The sequence below is a fragment of the Salvelinus alpinus genome, chromosome 20, assembly GCF_045679555.1.
Source record: "Salvelinus alpinus chromosome 20, SLU_Salpinus.1, whole genome shotgun sequence".
Classification (NCBI taxonomy): Eukaryota; Metazoa; Chordata; class Actinopteri; order Salmoniformes; family Salmonidae; genus Salvelinus; species Salvelinus alpinus.
Genome location: NC_092105.1, coordinates 39,966,977 through 39,987,119, shown reverse-complemented (window position 1 = coordinate 39,987,119; position 20,143 = coordinate 39,966,977). Strand labels below are relative to the sequence as shown.

General features: G+C 41.0%; 2 protein-coding genes across 8 annotated transcripts in view; both read left to right on the top strand.

Moving 5' to 3' along the window:
• Nucleotides 1–3,985, top strand: part of LOC139546862 (rap guanine nucleotide exchange factor 4-like) — a 42,433-nt gene extending 38,448 nt beyond the window's left edge. For all 5 annotated transcript variants that reach the window (XM_071355757.1, XM_071355756.1, XM_071355759.1 and 2 more), the window contains 6 exons: nucleotides 1,854–1,944; nucleotides 2,089–2,139; nucleotides 2,376–2,463; nucleotides 2,780–2,844; nucleotides 2,942–2,996; nucleotides 3,117–3,985. In XM_071355757.1, coding sequence (XP_071211858.1) covers nucleotides 1,854–1,944; nucleotides 2,089–2,139; nucleotides 2,376–2,463; nucleotides 2,780–2,844; nucleotides 2,942–2,996; nucleotides 3,117–3,244 — 478 coding nt within the window. In that variant the 3' untranslated portion in view covers nucleotides 3,245–3,985. The remainder of the gene's footprint in view (nucleotides 1–1,853; nucleotides 1,945–2,088; nucleotides 2,140–2,375; nucleotides 2,464–2,779; nucleotides 2,845–2,941; nucleotides 2,997–3,116) is intronic.
• Nucleotides 3,986–4,373: 388 nt separating this feature from the next.
• map3k20a (mitogen-activated protein kinase kinase kinase 20a) overlaps nucleotides 4,374–20,143 on the top strand; it is a 45,632-nt gene continuing 29,862 nt past the window's right edge. For 2 of the 3 annotated variants that reach the window (XM_071355762.1, XM_071355761.1), the window contains exons 1-3: nucleotides 4,374–4,505; nucleotides 6,278–6,471; nucleotides 9,365–9,452. In XM_071355762.1, coding sequence (XP_071211863.1) covers nucleotides 6,313–6,471; nucleotides 9,365–9,452 — 247 coding nt within the window. In that variant the 5' untranslated portion in view covers nucleotides 4,374–4,505; nucleotides 6,278–6,312. Of the gene's footprint in view, nucleotides 4,506–6,277; nucleotides 6,472–9,364; nucleotides 9,453–13,691; nucleotides 13,801–20,143 lie in introns of those variants that run through there. The other variant, XM_071355764.1, reaches the window with a different exon arrangement.

Here is a 20,143-nt window from a genome sequence, read left to right as displayed (position 1 = left end):
GTTTGCGCACACACTGTCTCCACTGACTGCAGAGCTGTAGTAGTAGAATTGCATACCTGTGTCACTGTCACCCTCCCAATCAATCCCTAAAGGAAAGGTTTAAATGTCAAGATTAACAAATGTGTGAATGGCTGAATGTACAGTGCATTCGTCAAGTATTCAGACCCCTTGAATTTTTCCACATTTTGTTACGTTACAGCCTTATTCTAAAGTTGATTAAATAGTTTTGTTTCCCCTTATCATTCTACACACAATACCACATAATGACAAAGCAAAAATAGGTTTTTAGAAATGTTTGCAAATGTATTAAAAATTTTAAACTGAAATATCACATTTTCATAAGTATTAAGACCCTTTACTCAGTACTTTATTGAAGTGCCTTTGGCAGTGATTACAGCCTCGAGTCTTCTTGGTTATGACGCTACAACCTTGGCACACCTGTATTTGGGCAGTTTCTCCCATTCTTCTTTGCAGAACCTCTCAAACTCTGTCAGGTTGGATGGGGAGCGTTGCTGCTCAGCTATTTTCAGGTTTCTCCAGAGATGGTTCAATGCAGGAGTTGTTTTGGGTTCAAGTCCGGGCTCTGACTGGATGCTCAAGGACATTCAGAGACTTGTCCCGAAGCCACTCTTGCAATGTCTTGACTGTGTGCTTAGGGTCGTTGTCCTGAGTCTTCGCCCCCCAGTCTGAGGTCCTGTGTGCTCTCGAGACGGTTTTCATCAAGGATCTCTGTACTTTGCTCCGTTCATCTTTCCCTCGATCCTGACTAGTCTCCCAGTCCCTGCCGCTGAAAAACATCTGTACAGCATGATGCTGCCACAACCATGCATCACCGTAGGGATGGTATCAGGTTTCCTCCAGATGTGACACTTGGCATTCAGGTCAAAGAGTTAAATCTTGGTTTCATCTGACCAGAGAAACTTGTTTCTCATGGTCGGAGTGCGCTTTACGTACCTTTTGGCAAATTCCAAGCGGGCTGTCATGTGCAGAGGAGTGTCTTCCGTCTGGGTACTCCACCATAAAGGCCTGATTGGTGGAGTGCTGCGGAGATGGTTGTCCTTATGGAAGGTTCTCCCATCTCCACAGAAACTCTGGAGCTCTGTCAGTGACCATTGGGTTCTTGGTCACCTCCCTGACCAAGGCCCTTCTCCCCCAATTGCTCAGTTTGGCCAGGTGGCCAGCTTTAAGAAGAGTCTTGGTGGTTCCAAACTTCTTCCATTTAAGAATGATGGAGGCCACTGTGTTCTTGTGGACCTTCAATGCTGCAGAAATGTTTTAGAACCTTTCCCCAGATCTGTGACTTGACATAATCCTGTCTCAGAACTCTACGGACAATTCTGTCGACCTCATGGTTTGGTGTTTGCGCTGACATGCACTGAACTGCGGGACCTTATATAGACAGGTGTGTGCCTTTCCAAATCATGTCCAATCAATTGAATTTACCACAGGTGCACTCCAATCAAGTTGTAGAAACATCTCAAGGATGATCAATGGAAACAGGATGCGCCTGAGCTCATTTTAGAGTATCATAGCAAAGGGTCTGAATATTATGTAAGGTATTTCTGTTTATTTTTTTTATTTTATACATTTACAAAAATGTCTAAACAAGTTTTCACTTTCTAATTATGGGGTATTGTATGTAGATTGAGATTTTTTTCTTTTTCTTTGATCAATTTGTAACGTAACAAAATGTGGAAAAAGGGAAGGGGTCTGAGTACTTTCCGAATGACCTGTACATGTATCATTTTGGTAATGACAAGTGTTTCCTTCATGGCCCCCTGTGATGACTTAAATTAGTCACACGTAACATGTTACCTGATACTGATAAATCTTTGGACTACTTTCTCTAACAGCTGTAAGGAGTATAAGAACCTCAACTCCTTCTTTGCTATTATCATGGGCATGAGCAACCCAGCCGTGAGCAGACTGAGTCAGACCTGGGAGGTGGGTGTCTGTGTGTCTGTCACTGTGTGTCTGTCTGACATTGTGCATCTGTCTGTCCAACAACACTCACATGTGTTTAGCACCTGCCCAAGAATATAATGATTTCAACTATCTGTTAACTTTCCCTGTTACTTGTGTTGACAGAAACTACCCAGCAAATTTAAGAAGTTTTACAGTGAATTTGAAAGCTTAATGGTGAGTACTCTAAACTATTTTTAGTCCCACATCAACCATTCATCCACTCACATAGTCTCTAGCCTTGCTTTCTAAAGCTTTAATTTATTCAAATATTGAATTGAAACGTCACATTCTTGCACGGTCATTTGTCATCTAACAATGTATGTATTGCGCTGCACCACCCTTGGCTGTGACTGATGTGCCCACTTAACATGGTTGTGGCAGATCTCAGAACAGTGTGAGTATTTCCACAGGACCCGTCCAGGAACCACCGGGCGTACCGGCTCACTGTGGCCAAGCTGGACCCGCCCATCATTCCCTTCATGCCGCTGCTGATCAAAGGTCAGTGCAGCCCAACACAGCTCTCTCCCACCGCCTGTATGACACCATGTTTTACCCAACACAGCTCTCTCCCACCGTCTACATGACCCTCCATGTTGTTTTACCCATTATCTTACCTATTGACTGACTATTGAGAGGTTTATCCTCACTGCCTCTTGTGTGAAGAAGTTATTATCAGCAAGTTTTGATCTCTTTTTGGAGTGTCAGCCTGCGACACAGTGTAACTAGCTTCTATATTGTTTGCTCTTGTCAATTCCAATCCATATTCTTTTGTCTATGTTCTATGTGTGCAATCATATTGCTATTATCTTTCCAGACATGACTTTCACTCATGATGGAAACAAGACGTTCATTGACAGTTTGGTCAATTTTGAGAAAATGGTAAGGCCCTCCCTGAGGATATTGATTTTGACATGATATTATATTGGAAGTCTAAAATCATAATGGTAACATCTATTTGTGTTTTTTTGTTTTTCAGCGAATGATCGCTAATACAGTGAGAATAGCGAGATACTGCAGAAGTCTGCCATTCAGTAAGTAAACATAACTGTCTTTTAAAAGTCTTCAATTGACTGGGAAGGTTTCTAAGTGCTTGGGCGTACAGGACACTGTTTATAATGAAAATGGTATTTCTCTTTCCCATCGTCTCTCAGGTGCAGAACCATCTCAGACCAGTAAGAACCACCCGGACGTGAGGAGCTATGTGCGCCAGCTGACTGTGATTGACAACCAGAGAACACTATCTCAGTTCTCCCACAGACTGGAACCACGCAGGACCTGAAGCTTGGACGGACACTGGACATGTCACATGCTGTTGCTCCACTGCCAACAATAAGCTTGCTTTATATGCTGTACCAGTACACACACATATCCACTCTGCTACATGGAACTTTACATTATTATACAGTATAGTCAAGTCAGCTGCAGAGTTCATCAGCTCCACCTTTAACTGTATTTCAAATGTCAGTATAATTTCTGCTTCTTGTTTTCTTTTGTGTATTGTTTTCATTTTCGTTATCAATGGGCAGCAGTCACTCTGCTTTAAATTTCACCAAGTCATTTTCAAATTCATCTCATTCTCATGTCCCTGAAGCTCTATTTGATTCTTCAAAGTCACCAGCCCCATGAAAAGGACACAATCTATAAAGTGAATTATTGTTTGGAAATAATCATCCATTTGATTATTGTATAATAATCTGTGAGGTTTGTTAAACAGATCACTTTTCCAGATGGAAACATTGGCTCTTACTTCACTCTCTAACCTCCTAAATTCCCAATCCTGATATTCAGATGTGGTTTCCAATCTTTTTTCTAAATCAGATTAGATGCTTTTTATTACACATGTTGTACAATGTGTTCATATATGTATTATGACCTCAGCATGCAATGATTTGAGATGCTGGGATATACAGTATGTGAGAACATTCCTCTTTGAAAGTCTCTAAGGTTATGGTTTTCTGCAAACATTTTAGCCATGTGTATTCTGTAAATATTAAAAATGAAATTGATGTATCTGCTGATGATGCCCATTTGATTGTCCATTGATTCATTTAATAATTAGTTAGTATAAATAATTATGAGCTGAAAAAATATTTACAGTAGCCCGAAATAATATTTCAAATACACTTTTATGCTGTCATGGTATGTCTTTTCATAATAGGAAAACGAATTCAATTTCCCATTATTGCAGGTGTTGGTTGTTATAACAGACTGCTATTTAATTTAATGGTGTCGTTGGAGGTGTACCGGTTTTGCCCATTGAGTGGCGCTGTTGTCATCAGAATCTGTGAAGCTCTTTGAAAGATGTTGGGATACTTCCCTGGGTTTAATGTCTATGGCTATTTCTCTATAGCGTTCAGCACGCAGCCCGAGTCAAGGAAGAAGTTGTGTAACTAGAAATCCCGGTGTGGGGAAATCATACACGTCACGCCCGGTTTCCAGGAAAGTGGGTTCTTTACAGTAGTTCAATGTTTATCTGCAGAAGTTAAGCTACCCATTGGATCTGTCAAACTGAATGTTTCTATTTGTTGCACAATTCAAAGGTAGGCTATGTACTAATATCGCATTATGTTTCAGTGAGTAGGCCTACGCGGCATTACATGTTTTCAATTACATACTTTTTTGAAAGTTGTGAATAACAAATTCCATTGTTTTACAGTTGTCTGTTTGGCAAAAGCTTTGGTCTCATGCGTGTCATCGAGGAAATGGGTATTCTTGCTTTAAACTCCTGTTGATCCTGAGCTGCTGAAGTGTCTTAATCTGGCTAAATTATATTTAACACAATTTACACTAGCCTATACATATTTTGTGTGTGCTGTATGTATGCAGCATAAACAATAGACCATTCCCCTGTTAAATTATTTACTGTAAATGCCTGGAGGCATTTTGATTATGTAAGTAACCGCAGTGAGACTTCTATTTAGTTTTGCTTCGGGTGGTAGTTTAAACACTGCAGCTTCTCTGGAGCTGAAGTTTGTACTTCCTGATGGGACACAGTATGTAATCATATCCGCCACCGGGATGATATGAATGGGTAAAGCAGACGAGGTTTAACTCAATACATTTGATTATTTCTGCTACATTTGTACATTTTCATCTGTAGAGCTCTGGCAGGTATCCACTTGCCTGTATGTGTTCACATGGGTATTGGTCCATTATTTCAGTGTCTGGGGCAGAGTGTTTACTTTCCAGTGAGGACAGGCAAAAACGAGCTCCAATATCCCTGTAACCCTTCATGCTTAAGTGTCTACAGAAAATGTCGGAGCTGCTCATGTACTGAAAAGATTGGTGTGAAGCTAAGTATAGCATCAATAGCCGTAAATCAGTAGAGAGAATTGGCTCCCCTCTGTGACAATGGAGGCATTTCCTGCTGGGCTAGATAGCAATCCTGATTTAGGTCCAGGTAACAGCCTCTTAAAAGCCATAATTGCTGAGCAGTAAATGGGAAACTTCTGAACAATAACCGAGCTACAATTTCCTGTAATGAAGGGATTCTTTCTTTACAAGATGCATTTAGGTTGATATTTAAAAACAAAGGGAAGTGTGTGTTAATTGTTGTCTGTGGGCAAAAAGTTGGTTTGGTGTTCCCTCTACCTATTATTGCACTTTAATTTATATACATTAGGAAGACATAGTCCCTGTTATTTGAATATAGAATTAGAGGTGTGTAGCACCTTTGGGTTTGTTTTTAAAACAGGTGTGTAGTGATAGTGTGTCATGAAAAGTTTGCAGTGATTCATGGGAGACTACAGGATGCAATCCTTTTAAGACCTCTGCTGTGTCTAGCTTTGTAGCCTTACATGTACCTTACAGACCACTCTAGACTCTGCTGGAACAGTCGGTGACTTTGGCCGTGTGTATTTTGTGCAAAGTGATCACAGTAGAGGGAGAATGCATGCCAGGGATGCCATCCATAGTCCTTATACAAGCAGAGGATCCTGGGACACTCACTTAGTGCGTACTGGTGACTGTGTGGCGTAGGTCTGGGACAGGCGGGCTCGTTGAATGGCCCGTAAATCACTGGCTGAGATCAGGGATATCACGGTGCCACTCCGGGCAGACATAGCCAATGACACAGAGGCCTCCCTGGGGTACTGTTCGCAGCACATCCAGCTTCCCAGTCACACACTCTAATGGTGTCCTCAAGTGTACAGCTGCTCTCAGTTGTCACTGGTGCAGGACTTTTACTTTGAGGAATCAGAGTTTGGGGGGGGGGGGGGGACAAGCCTATGACAGATTTGAGCATCGGTTCTGCTTTTTAGTGAACTCTGCTTATTTTTCCTCCTCCGCTATCTCCTTCCCTGTGGTCCTCCAGACAGACGTTGAGTTGGGGCTGAGTGTCATTATGAGATGTTGCCTCTTAGTGCCTCCTTCGTGCAAATCAAGTTTGATGACATCCACTTCTACGAGAACTGCGGCGGCGGCAGCTTCGGGAGCGTGTACCGAGCCAGGTGGATCCCTCAGGACAAAGAGGTGGCGGTGAAAAAGCTGCTCAAGATCGAAAATGAGGTAGGAGTCCTAATTGCTGAGGCTTTTCATATACTTTTTAATTGTCGGTATAGTAATCATTTTAATTGCTACCCCATTTAGTGGGTTGTGGTGACTTTTGGTACCCATCAGTCATAGTCGTTATACTCCCCCTCGCTTTGTGCACAGACTTTCACATGCTGTATGCTTTAAAGAACGACTATTGCCAAATGAGGGATCATATTAGGCCCAATTAAAGCATGGGTGATTCTGATTCTGGAGATTTCTTGTAAGTGACAAAAATACATCTGATATACACTACATGACCAAAGGTATGTGGACACCTGCTCGTCAAACATCTCATTCCAAAATCATGGGCATTAATAGGGAGTTGGTCCCCCCTTTGCTGCTATAACATCCTCCACTCTTCTGGGAAAGCTTTCCACTAGATGTTGGAACATTGCTGTGGGGACTTGCTTCCATTCAGCCACAAGAGCATTAGTGAGGTTGGGCACTGATGTTGGGCGATTAGGCCTGGCTCACAGTCGCGTTCCAATTCATCCCAAAGGTGTTCGATGGGGTTGAAGTCAGGGCTCTGTGCAGGCCAGTCAAGTTCTTCCACACCGATCTCGACAAACCATTTCTGTATGGACCTCGCTTTGTGCGTGGGAGCATTGTCATGCTGAAACAGGAAAGGGCCTTCCTCAAACTGTTGCCACAAAGTTGAAAGCACAGAATCGTCTAGAATGTCATTGTAAGCTGTAGCGTTAAGATTAAGGGGCCTAGACTGAACCATGAAAGACAGCCCCAGACCATTATTCCTCCTCCACCAAACTTGACAGTTTTCACTATGTATTGGGCCAGGTAGTGTTGTCCTGGCATCCGCCAAACCCAGATGGTGAAGTGTGAATCATCACTACAGAGAAGGCTTTCCACAGCTCCAGAGTCCATGGCGGCGAGCTTCACGCCACTCCAGCCGACGCTTGGCATTGCGCATGGTGATCTTAGGCTTGTGTGGTGCTGCTCGGCCATGGAAACCCATTTCATGAAGCTTCCGACGAACAGTTCCTGTGCTAATGTTGCTTCCAGAAGCAGTTTGGAATTCTGTAGTAAGTGTTGCAACTGAGGACAGATGATTTTTACGCACTACACCCTTCAGCCCTCATCGGTCTCGTTCTGTGAGCTTGTGTGGCCTTCCACTTTTCAGCTGAGCTGTTGTTACTCCTAGACATTTCCTCTTCACAATAACAGCACTTACAGTTGACCGGGGCAGCTCTAGCAGGGTAGAAATTTGTCAAACTGACTTGTTGGTAAGGTGGCATCCTATGACGGTGCCACGTTGAAAGTCACTGAGCTCTTCAGTAAGGCCATTCTACTGCCAATGTTTGTCTATGGAGATTGCATGGCTCTGTGCTCGATTTTATACACCTGTCAGCAACGGGTGTGGCTGAAATAGCCGAATCCACTAATTTGAAGGGGTGTCCACATACTTTTGTATATATGGTGTACCTTTTCATACGTATTCTGTTTAATATGCCTATTTTGGGGCCTGCAGAAATATTTTCACTGATATCGTACACAATTCTACACAATTTAGATGACAGCTACAGTGCCTTCAGAAAGTATTCATACCCAAGTGATTTATTCCACATATTGTAATATTACAGCCTGAATTCAAAATGGATTAAATATTTAAAAAATTCACCCATCTACACACATTACCCCATAATGACAAAGTGAATACATGTTTTCAGAAATGTTTCCAAATAAATTGAAAATTAAATACAAATAAATGTACATAAGTATTCACACACCTTAGTCAATACATGTTAGAATCACCTTTTGCAGTGATTACAGCTGTGAGTCTTTCTGGGTAAGTCTCTTAGAGTTTTTCACATCTGGATTGTCCTATATTTGCCCATTATTCTTTTCAAAATTCTTCAAGCTCTGTCAAATTGAATGGAGATTATTGCTAGACAACTATTTTCAAGTCGCCATAGATTTTCAAACAGATTTGAGTTAAAACTGTAACTCGGCCAGTCAGCAACATTCACTGTCTTCTTGGTAAGCAACTACAGTGTAGATTTGGCTTTGTGTTTTAAGTTATTGTCCTGCTAAAAGGTGAATTCCTCTCCCAGTGTCTGGTGGAAAGCAGACTGAACCAAGTTTTCCTGTCGGATTTTGCCTGTGCTTAGCTCCATTCCGTGTCTTTTTTTATCCTGAAAGACTCCCCAGTCCTTAACGATGACAAGCATACCCATAACATGATGCAGCCACCACAATGATTAAATATGGAGATTGGTACTCGGTAATGTGTTGTATTGGATTTGCCCCAAACATAACACTTTGTATTCAGGACAAAAAGTGAATTGCTTAATTTTCTTTGCTACATTTTTTTGCAGAATTACTTTAATGCCTTGTTGCAAACAGGATACATATTTTGGATTTTTTAAAATTCTGTACAGGCTTCCTTATCACTCTGTCAATTAGGTTAGTATTGTGGAGTAACTACAATGTTGTTGATCCAGCCTCACAGCCATTAAACTCTGTAACTGTTTTAAAGTCATCATTGGCCTCATGGTGAAATCTCTGAGCGGTTTCCTTCCTCTCCGGCAACTGAGTTAGGAAGGACACCTGTATCTTTGTAGTTACTGGGTGGATTGATACACCAATCAAAGTGAAATTAATAACTTCACCATGCTCAAATGGATATTCAATGTCTGCTTTTTTATTTTTTTACCCGTCTACCAATAGATGCCCTTCTTTTTGAGGCATTGGAAAACATCCCTGCTCAATTCAATACATTTTAAATTCATGCTGTAACACAACAAAATTTGGAAAAAGTCAAGGGGTGTGAATAATTTCTGAAGTCATTGTAAATTTTCAGTATATTTTGTTTGTGAATTCTATGTTTGCCTGTGTGTCCCCTGTTCAGGCTGAAATCCTCAGTGTACTGAGCCATCGGAACATCATTCAGTTCTATGGGGCGATCCTTGAAGCACCCAACTATGGAATTGTCACTGGTAAGTCTCTACAACCCTAATCTTGCTAGTTTGTCATGCAATACTAACCACAGCTATTATCTCCTCAGCAGATTCAGACCACGTTTATATCTATCGTGTTAATGGAAAACCAAGAAACACCATCTGTTCATACTTGTTTCACAGCTATTTTGTTTGCTTAGAACTGAATGGTGCTGTGGTCTATATTAACACATTAGTTAGTAGATGGCTTTATGGTTCAGTAAGATTACATGTTGCTGGCTTTTTGTTAATGTTAGCGACTGATGTTTTACCATGTGACATGTGACAGTCCTCACCCTGTGGTATGGGAAACCCCTCCCTGTGCATATTCTGAGTATCACATCACATGGCAGACTCAATACTCCCATGGTTAGGATGTTAGCTATTAATTTTTCAGCCATTGAGTGGTGAATGACACTGCCGTTGATAGAAATAGTGCTCACTAGATATCTATTTACTGTATTGATTTATACTTTGTAGATTTTCACCTTTCATTTACTAATAGGAGTTTTACTACTTAGTGTATGCCTCCATTTCCTCCCTTATCTCTTCCTTAGGGGTTTTTAAGCATGCAACTGCACTTATGGTGAACTCTTGTCTGCAGCCTTGCCTCAGACATGATTCTATCTTTGTTCTCTATAGATAATTTTTGGGGGCAAGCTTGAAGGACAATAACACTCAAAAACAATATTTTGGTATTTGTTTCATTAGCACATTTTTCAAGATATAGAACTTTCAAAATACAGAAAGTGATGATGTGTCCAAACACTCTCTGTGTTTTGAGAGCTATATATCTTGAAAACTTGATTGCTGACATGAAAAACATGTTGGGACTGTATCAACAGTGGACTAATGAAACAAACAAAAGTGGTATTTTCCTTTAAGTTTTTGCAGTTTGGCCTTAAAGTGACGTAAGCAATCAGGTTATTTTGGAAGTGTCCAAACACTACTTTTAGGATGATTTCCACAAATGACATTTAACTACATGTACTCTTTCCCATTCAATGTCAGGCCACCCACTCCCATGCTTACTCCACCTGCTCTTGCTCTGCTCCCATAGATCGTGGAACGTTGTTGTGTGGAAACATGCAGCCCTAGTTGAAAAAAAAGAAAGAAATCACATTGTATAAGCATTGTGCGACTTCATGGATTGATGAATTGGAAAATATCTTTGTTAAAATCAGGTATTGCTCGGACAGGAAAACAGATGCCCCTTTGATGTTTCCTCTGTCTGTTTATGTCTTATAATACAGCCACATTTGCCCTTTAGTCGCTACGAGGCAGTAATGTTCAAATCTTTCACAGTGTTCTCCGACTTTACATTTCACTCCTCCAGCCAGTGTTACATGAGTGCGAGAGATGGGGTTGGCTCAGTGTTTCTGTTGCAGTCGTTTTGCTGTGGCTCTGCTCCATGGCAAAGTCATTGCCGCCTCGCCCCAAAAATAAGCAACATGAACAAATATTTCTGCCGAGGCGCACTTTGAAGATAATAGAACAGTCCACATTTACTTTTCCTCTGCAAACAAAAGGAGTAATGAATAGAAAAATCAGACAACCCCGTAGTAGAATAGTTTATCTATTTACCTTGTTGTTGTGTGTTCTATGCTAGATAAATATTAATCTCGAGGTGCATTCAAATTACGAGTGCCATAGGGATGGAAACATGCATTCTGACAAGCAGTCAATGCACAACAATTCTTGCAATTTGCAAAAACAGCAGTTCTAATGGCCTTTATTAAAAAGAGGGGGCTCCCAGCTTTCCATTCTTGATTTATTTATTTCTCAACCCCTAAATATGTGCCAACTGCACCATTTTAAACCCAGAGACTTTAGCAGCTGCACTGTTAAGAAGGTTACTTCTCTGCAATTCACTGTGAGTGCACAGGGGGGACTGGGGCTATATGTAACACAGGGGAGTGCACAGGGGAGACTGGGGCTATATGTAACACAGGGGAGTGCACAGGGGAGACTGGGGCTATATGTAACACAGGGGAGTGCACAGGGGAGACTGGGGCTATATGTAACACAGGGGAGTGCACAGGGGAGACTGGGGCTATATGTAACACAGGGGAGTGCACAGGGGAGACTGGGGCTATATGTAACAATGGTCAATTGTAGGGTAACTTTGGGTAAAATGCCACCCTACCTAAAATAATTTTCTTGGAGTGACTTAAAACATTGTGATGAGACAGATTACATTTTTTGTTGAGCAAGAGCAGTGGCAACCAGGGTGACATGATGTGGTTTTTGTAAAAAGTACAGGCAGGGGGGGGGGGGTGTTATACCAGGTGGCGGATTACCCCATTATATTATATTCACTGTTTAAGCAAGTTTTTTGGGACATAAAATCAATCAATAGGATGCTAACAATTTAAAAGATCACATTTGAGATCTGGCTAATGATTAGCCTGATGGGCTAAATGTAGATGGGCAACCCCATGCTTCAGCCTTTTTATCTATAGCCACTATGCTGCATCAGTTGGGCTACTGATGATAATGCTTATTGCAAATAGCATACCTGATAATATGCATGGTCCAATATGTAAAAATTATTTTAACAAATCATTTTACCAATATGCTATTGGGCTCATTTCTAGAGGTGGAAATTACATTTTACATGGTGTCAGCTTTGGATTAGAATGTTATTTTAAAAGGTCACCAGAACTTTTCAGTTCTTATACACAACCACCCCGCCGCAATATCCAAAGGAAACACTGGGTCGGCTGGTTGTCAAGGAGCTGCTGTCTCTATTTATCAAAGCAGAATCTAATTAGCACCAGATAAAGGAAAGTGTTTTATGACAATTCTGATCATGCCATTTCCACATTCATCAGCTCAGTTATATATTTCTCCTGTCTGCTCATATATCAGGGGCTGGTGTCTCCGCTATCTAACAAACAATGTCTATCAGGAGATGACATTTGTCTCGGCTGACCCACGTGGCATCGTGTTTGTCAATAACTACCTACATTTACTGGAGGAAAGCAATTTTTTTAATGTCATAACACCTTATATCGTTATTCCTTTGAGTTTATGATTCATACTCACGTTGAGGGGGCTATATTGTGATGGACAGCAAAACTTTGTATGATAAAAGCAGTTCAGGAAGTTGTATTATCTATTAAATTTGCCACTCTTAGAAAAAAGTGTTCCAAAATGGTTCTTCGGCTGTTCGCATAAGATCACTCTTTTTGGTTCCAGTTAGAACCCTTTTGAGGTTATACCTGGAAAGGTTGTAGGTTTGAGGTTTCCCTCTTTGGAAAGGGTTGTACATGGAACCCAAAAGCGTTCTGCCTGGAACCAAAAAGGCTTCTTCAAAGGATTCTCCTATGGAGACAGCTGAAGAACCCTTTTAGGTTCTAGATAGCCCATTTTTTTAAGAGTGTAGTATAGTTTGTATACAGTACCCAAGACAAATCTGTGAGTTAATTTGACCATTGGATAAAAAGCTACTGCTTATATACTGCAATGTGGGTTGGATTGAATTGAGCCCCTGATCTTCATTTTCAAGGTGATGATTGCACTTTTCTTCCCAACACAATACCGCAATAAATGTGAATACCTTATTAAATGTGAGTCCACATTTCAAAGATGTATTTTGTGCTCCATGGGGGATTCGAACTTACTCTGCAAGTGCAACACAATCTCACACTCAATTCGTGCAAATATATACAAAAAGTATTTCAGCAGATTTTGTGCATTTTTAATTCCTTTGAAAATACACACATTTTTGTGTGACTTAAATCATAGGAAAATACACAACTCTTTGTGCGACTACATTCATAGGAAAATACATTTTTGGCGGGCAAACTTCGGGAACAATATTTTGAAAGTTTTTGGAGCTGTCTTTTTTTGTATCCTAAATGTATTTATATAAAAAAACTATTTAACAACCCAATATTGTTAATAAGCCAGGTTGTCACCGAAATACTTATAATAAGCCTTCATTTTGAATTTTGAATTTCTATTAATGCCAATGCTGTTTTCTATGCTTGTTTTCGCTTAATAGTTTGGGATACTGGTGCTATGTCGGATTTTATGAGGGTTGCCAGATTGGAGTAAAAAGCTGTGTTTGTCTTTTTTATTTTTTTTGTGGTATCGATGAAGGTATTTGATTTGGGAATGGGGATACATTTTCATGATGGGAAATGAATGAATCGATAAATGTGGGCAAACAGAAGACCTGTTGCAATAGATGTTAGGAACTTAGTGCCTTACCTGTCACGGATCCCTGCGGAACTGTCATTACGCACACCTGGTCCCTATTCCCTTTGATTAGTAATTGTATAAATGTGCCCTTTGTTCACCATTGTCCTGTCGATTATTGTTCCAATGTCCGTTGGTTCGTGTGAGTACCTGTGCTATGTTGTTTTGGCTTTCGTGCCACGTATATTGTGCAGATGATTACGGGTCTCGTCCCGTGTGATAATCATTGTGCGATTGTGTATTTATTCGAGGTACTCCTCACTCTTTTGTTTGGGTTTCTACCCTGTGTTTTATATACGTGTTTGTTTGGTCTTCGACCCCGGGGCCTTTTCACGGCACGCTGTAATTTGGGAAATAAAAAACCCTATTACACATCCCTGCGCCTGTCTCCCGATCTCTTCATACCGACTTGACATTACCACTGTGAGCTAACTGTCCAGAGCCACATTTGCTAACGATGCACATACTGTAGTTTTATTATCAGAGTGCCAGTGGACTTCTGGTAAGTATGCTTTAGTGAGGAAGTGTTGGGATCAGGTACAACTATGTTTACCCACCCCCAAAGTTAATATTTATGAGCAATTCACACCTGTATAAAAAATATTTGAAGGGGTTAGGCAAAGGCTGAAATTGGGGTTGAGAGTAACCCTTAAGACCACAATGAAATCTGTAGGAGGTCTTGGCGTTCGTATCTAAACCACATAATGTAAAAGATTAGATCTATAACCTACATCCTTCCTGGATTTATATTAGGGCATAATTTGGTCCGGTCAATTCATATTATTAATTACAAGTACAGGCCTGGTTCCTTCCCTCAACCGTGATTCTTGTTTGCACTATTATCTGTGGTGAGATAGGAATGTATGTTGTGCAAACATCAGACTCCCACTAGTCTAGTTGATATCAGATAATGTCAATTTTAGCCATCTGTCTTTGTCAGGCGAGGCCACTCTATAGTTCATGGAGCGACAGGAGAGCTGTGTGTCTGTGTCTCTGTGTCTCCCCGGTACTGAAGTGTCTCAGGGATTTAACAATGATTATTGGCAGTGCTTGTGGCCTTTTTACAAGGAGGTGTTGCATGGACTATCAAAGCATCCTACTTCCACATGATGCTTCTGTTATTGCTATGTTAGTGTGTTTCAATTCACTACTGGTCTGGGGAAAGTATGCATTAGAGTAATATGATGGGTCTGATCCTTCTTGAACATTATAGAAAAATAGTTTTACAGGGATATAGTTTTGACATAGATAGTTTAAAGGGTGACTGCACTTCCTGATTTGGCCTTGTTTTCCATCAATGTTCATTAAGAAATGCTAGCGGTCATGAGTGTGTGTGGGTCTAATGTTGGTGTTTCTTGGGTGTGTCTTTGCCATTCAATCACAACAAGGCCAGTAGTGAGTACAGTGAGGTAAGCTAAGCTAGCTTTGCTATGAGATCGACGTTCAGGACTTCTCCTCTCCTGACTGACTTGCCATCTTAAGATGGTCAGCTAATTCAGTTCTATGTGTAGGCTAAAACCTGTGCTGACCTTATGTTTAACCAAGCTGACAGCAGCTAGCTAGCATAGCTCTACTATTATTCTGACATTTCACATTCTTAAAATAAAGTGGTGATCCTAACTGACCTAAAACAGGGAATTTTTACGGGGATTAAATGTCAGGAATTGTGGAAAACGGAGTTTAAATGTATTTGGCTAAGGTGTATGTATGTAAACTTCTGACTTCAACTGTATATATATATATATACACACAAGCTCCCAGTAATGTATTGGGTTGTTTTACCCAATAAATTACTGGGAGTTTTATTTATATACAGTGGGGAGAGCAAGTATTTGATACACTGCCGATTTTGCAGGTTTTCCTACTTACAAAGCATGTAGAGGTCTGTAATTTTTATCATAGGTACACTTCAACTGTGAGAGACGGAATCTAAAACAAAAATCCAGAAAATCACATTGTATGATTTTTAAGTAATTAATTTGCATTTTATTGCATGACATAAGTATTTGATACATCAGAAAAGCAGAACTTAATATTTGGTACAGAAACCTTTGTTTGCAATTACAGAGATCATACGTTTCCTGTAGTTCTTGACCAGGTTTGCACACACTGCAGCAGGGATTTTGGCCCACTCCTCCATACAGACCTTCTCCAGATCCTTCAGGTTTCGGGGCTGTCGCTGGGCAATACGGACTTTCAGCTCCCTCCAAAGATTTTCTATTGGGTTCAGGTCTGGAGACTGGCTAGGCCACTCCAGGACCTTGAGATGCTTCTTACGGAGCCACTCCTTAGTTGCCCTGGCTGTGTGTTTCGGGTCGTTGTCATGCTGGAAGACCCAGCCACGACCCATCTTCAATGCTCTTACTGAGTGAAGGAGGTTGTTGGCCAAGATCTTGCGATACATGGCCCCATCCATCCTCCCCTCAATACGGTGCAGTCGTCCTGTCCCCTTTGCAGAAAAGCATCCCCAAAGAATGATGTTTCCACCTCCATGCTTCACGGTTGGGATGGTGTTCTTGGGGTTGTACTCATCCTTCTTCTTCCTCCAAACACGGCGAGTGGAGTTTAGACCAAAAAGCTCTATTTTTGTCTCAGACCACATGACCTTCTCCCATTCCTCCTCTGGATCATCCAGATGGTCATTGGCAAACTTCAGACGGGCCTGGACATGCGCTGGCTTGAGCAGGGGGACCTTGCGTGCGCTGCAGGATTTTAATCCATGACGGCGTAGTGTGTTACTAATGGTTTTCTTTGAGACTGTGGTCCCAGCTCTCTTCAGGTCATTGACCAGGTCCTGCCGTGTAGTTCTGGCCTGATCCCTCACCTTCCTCATGATCATTGATGCCCCACGAGGTGAGATCTTGCATGGATCCCCAGACCGAGGGTGATTGACCGTCATCTTGAACTTCTTCCATTTTCTAATAATTGCGCCGACAGTTGTTGCCTTCTCACCAAGCTGCTTGCCTATTGTCCTGTAGCCCATCCCAGCCTTGTGCAGGTCTACAATTTTATCCCTGATGTCCTTACACAGCTCTCTGGTCTTGGCCATTGTGGAGAGGTTGGAGTCTGTTTGATTGAGTGTGTGGACAGGTGTCTTTTATACAGGTAACGAGTTCATACAGGTGCAGTTAATACAGGTAATGAGTGGAGAACAGGAGGGCTTCTTAAAGAAAAACTAACAGGTCTGTGAGAGCCGGAATTCTTACTGGTTGGTAGGTGATCAAATACTTATGTCATGCAATAAAATGCAAATTAATTACTTAAAAATCATACAATGTGATTTTCTGGATTTTTGTTTTAGATTCCGTCTCTCACAGTTGAAGTGTACCTATGATAAAAAATTACAGACCTCTACATGCTTTGTAAGTAGGAAAACCTGCAAAATCGGCAGTGTATCAAATATTTGTTCTCCCCACTGTATCTTTCAACTATGCTATAATGTTCAACGTACAATTTCAATCTATCTAATCGAAATAGAATCTACAGATTGCGTGTTGAAGATAAATACTTTTACTAAGAGTATTAGTAATTGACTGACCCGGTCTCTCCAGATCGCCTAACAGTACTATTTCTAGGGTAAATTTTTGATCAATGCTATGCATTTTCAGCCATTTCTGAGACCAGAAACAGGCTACCTAAGGGCAATACCAAAATAAATGGTCTATTGATTCTGTATCCTCACAACAAAATCTGCAGAGATTGTATCCTCACAACTAAATCTGCAGAGCTTCGATGATTTTATGCTCCAAATGGTGGTTAAGTTATTAATTACACTTTGGATAGTATATCAATACACCTAGTCACTACAAAGATACAGCTGTCCTTCCTAACTCAGTTGCCAGAGAGGAAAGAAACCACTCAGGGATTTCACAATGAGGCCAATGGTGACTTTAAAATAGTTAGAGTTTAATGGCTGTGAGGCTGGATCAACAACATTGTAGTTACTCCACAATACTAACCTAAATGACAGAGTGAAAAGAAGGAAGCCTGTACAGAATAAAACTTTTCCAAAACATGCATCCTGTTTGCAATAAGGCCCTGAAGTAAAACTGAAAACAGATTTGGCAAAGAAATTAACTTTATGTCCTGAAGACAAAGTGTTATGTTTGGGGAAAATCCAACAACACACCACTCTTCATATTTTCAAGCATGGTGGTGGCTGCATCATGTTATGGGTATGCTTGTCTTTAGCAAGGACTAGGGAGTTTTTTTGGATAAAAAGAAACGGATTAGAGCTTAGCACAGGCAAAATTCACCTTTGAGCAGGACAATAACCTAAAACAGAAGGCCAAATATACACTAGTTGCTTACCAAGACAACATTGAATGTTTCTGCTTTTTAGTTAGCTTTGCGACAGTATCAAAATACATTTTAGATTGTTCTTATTCTCCTCAATTGGGTTGGAAAAATAGGATGATCAAGCAGCAGTGAGGGCTCTTCGATATTGCACGGTACTGTCTTTCCAAGCTAGTATGAATACTTCCAGTTTGGTAAAGAGCAATTTCCATTCCAATTTTTTGGAAGCTTACTTCAGGGCTCAAGTATTTTCTGTATACCAGGGAGGGAGCTAGTTTCTTGTGACAATTTTTGTTTTGTTTTTAAGGGTGCGACTGCATCTAAGGTATTACACAATGTTAAATTTAGATCCTCAGTTAGGTGGTTAACTGATTTTTGTACTCTGACGTCCTTGGGTAGGTGGAGGGAGTCTGGAAGGGCATCTAGGAATCTTTGGGTTGTGATGATCCTTGGTTGGGATCTGAGCAGATTATTTGTTGCTATTGCAAACGTAATAAGATGGTGGTCTGAGAGTCCAGGATTATGAGGAAAAACCTTTTAGATCCAAAATATTTATTCCACAGGGAAAAAAATAGATCCAGGGGATGACTGTGGCAATGAGTAGGTCCAGAGACATGTTGGACTAAACCCACTGAGTCGTTGATGGCTCCAAAAGCCTTTTGGAGAGGGTCTGTGGACTTTTCCATATGAAATATTAAAGTACCCCACAATGTGAATGTTATCTGCCATGACTACAAGTCCGATAGGAACTCTGTATACGGCCCAGGAGGCCTGTAAACAGTAGCTATAAAAAGTGATTGAGTACGCTGCATAGATTTCCTGACTAGAAGCTCCGCTCTACAGCACTCACAATTCAATCGCTGGTTGCAAACTGCTTTCAGCCAGCTTAGTGGACTTTCTTCACTAACATAGTCAATGTAGTCAGCTCAGCTATCCCCATTGAGACCATGTCTGTGCCTCAATCTAGGTTGGGCAAAACTAAACATGGCTGTGTTCGCCTTAGCAATCTCAATGAAATAAAGACCTCCATTCCTGTCATTATTGAAAGAGATTGTGATATCTAAAAAAACAGTCATTTTTGTTGTGGTAAATTGACATTTGCTATCGTAAATGTTAGCAATACCTCCGCCTTTGCAGGATGCGCGGATATGGTCACTAGTGTAACCAGGAGGAGAGGTCTCATTTAACACAGTAAATTCATCAGGCTTAAGCCATGTTTCAGTCAGGCCAATCACATCAAGATTATAATCAGTGATTAGTTAATTGACTAACTGCCTTCAAAGTGAGGAATCTAACATTAAGTAGCCCTATTTTGAAAAAAGTGTTTTGATAACTTTCAAGTGTAACAGTTCCATGTAGAAAAAAAGCATACTTCACATAATACTTAAGAAACCATTGTTCCTTAAGTATATTAGGAGTGTTCTGCTAATATAACAATGTGCAAATATTATACCTTCCTGTAGGGTGTTCCCTGACCTGTTTGCTCCAGACCTCTCATCACAGATACTAGTCATGAAGGAGCCTGGCTTCTTCAACACAGCTCCTGTTTCACAGAGGGAGAGAGAGAGAGAAAGACTGTCGCGCACAGTCATGGAAGTCAACAGTAACTATACGGTTGAACCTAGCCAGTCAGAGTTCCTGATTCTCTGCTAATTCACATGGGACACATGCCAGTATGGCACTGACTGGTTGGCATTACTCACTCTGGCTCAGGAGTAGTCCATTGGCACAGTGGAAGGGGGCACCTCCTTACAGCATACAAGACACAGTTGGTTAAGTGAATTCCAGGACATAGTAATTTGACAATTGACCAGATCAAATGTGACCAACCTGATTCAAGTGTCCTCCATTACTCTGAAGCGGGACTGGTATCTAGCCACTGCCTCAGCCTTCTGTAACAATTCCTGATATGGTAGGGGGGCTCCCATGATGCTGCTGAACAGCAAATCCATCAGGTTTTGTACATAGAAGGAAATCAAATATAATCACGCAATAAACATATAGTGAGAAAAATGAATTTTAAAAAGTACTTTTTATGCTAAAACAGGCACTGCAACTACAGAATAGATTCAGTGACGCTGATGCTGTTACTATGCAACCAGCTGTGTACGTTCCTGAATGCTTGCTGATATGTTTTGCTATGCTGCCAGAGCCATAGCTATATATTTAGTAGATAAGTACCATCCTTC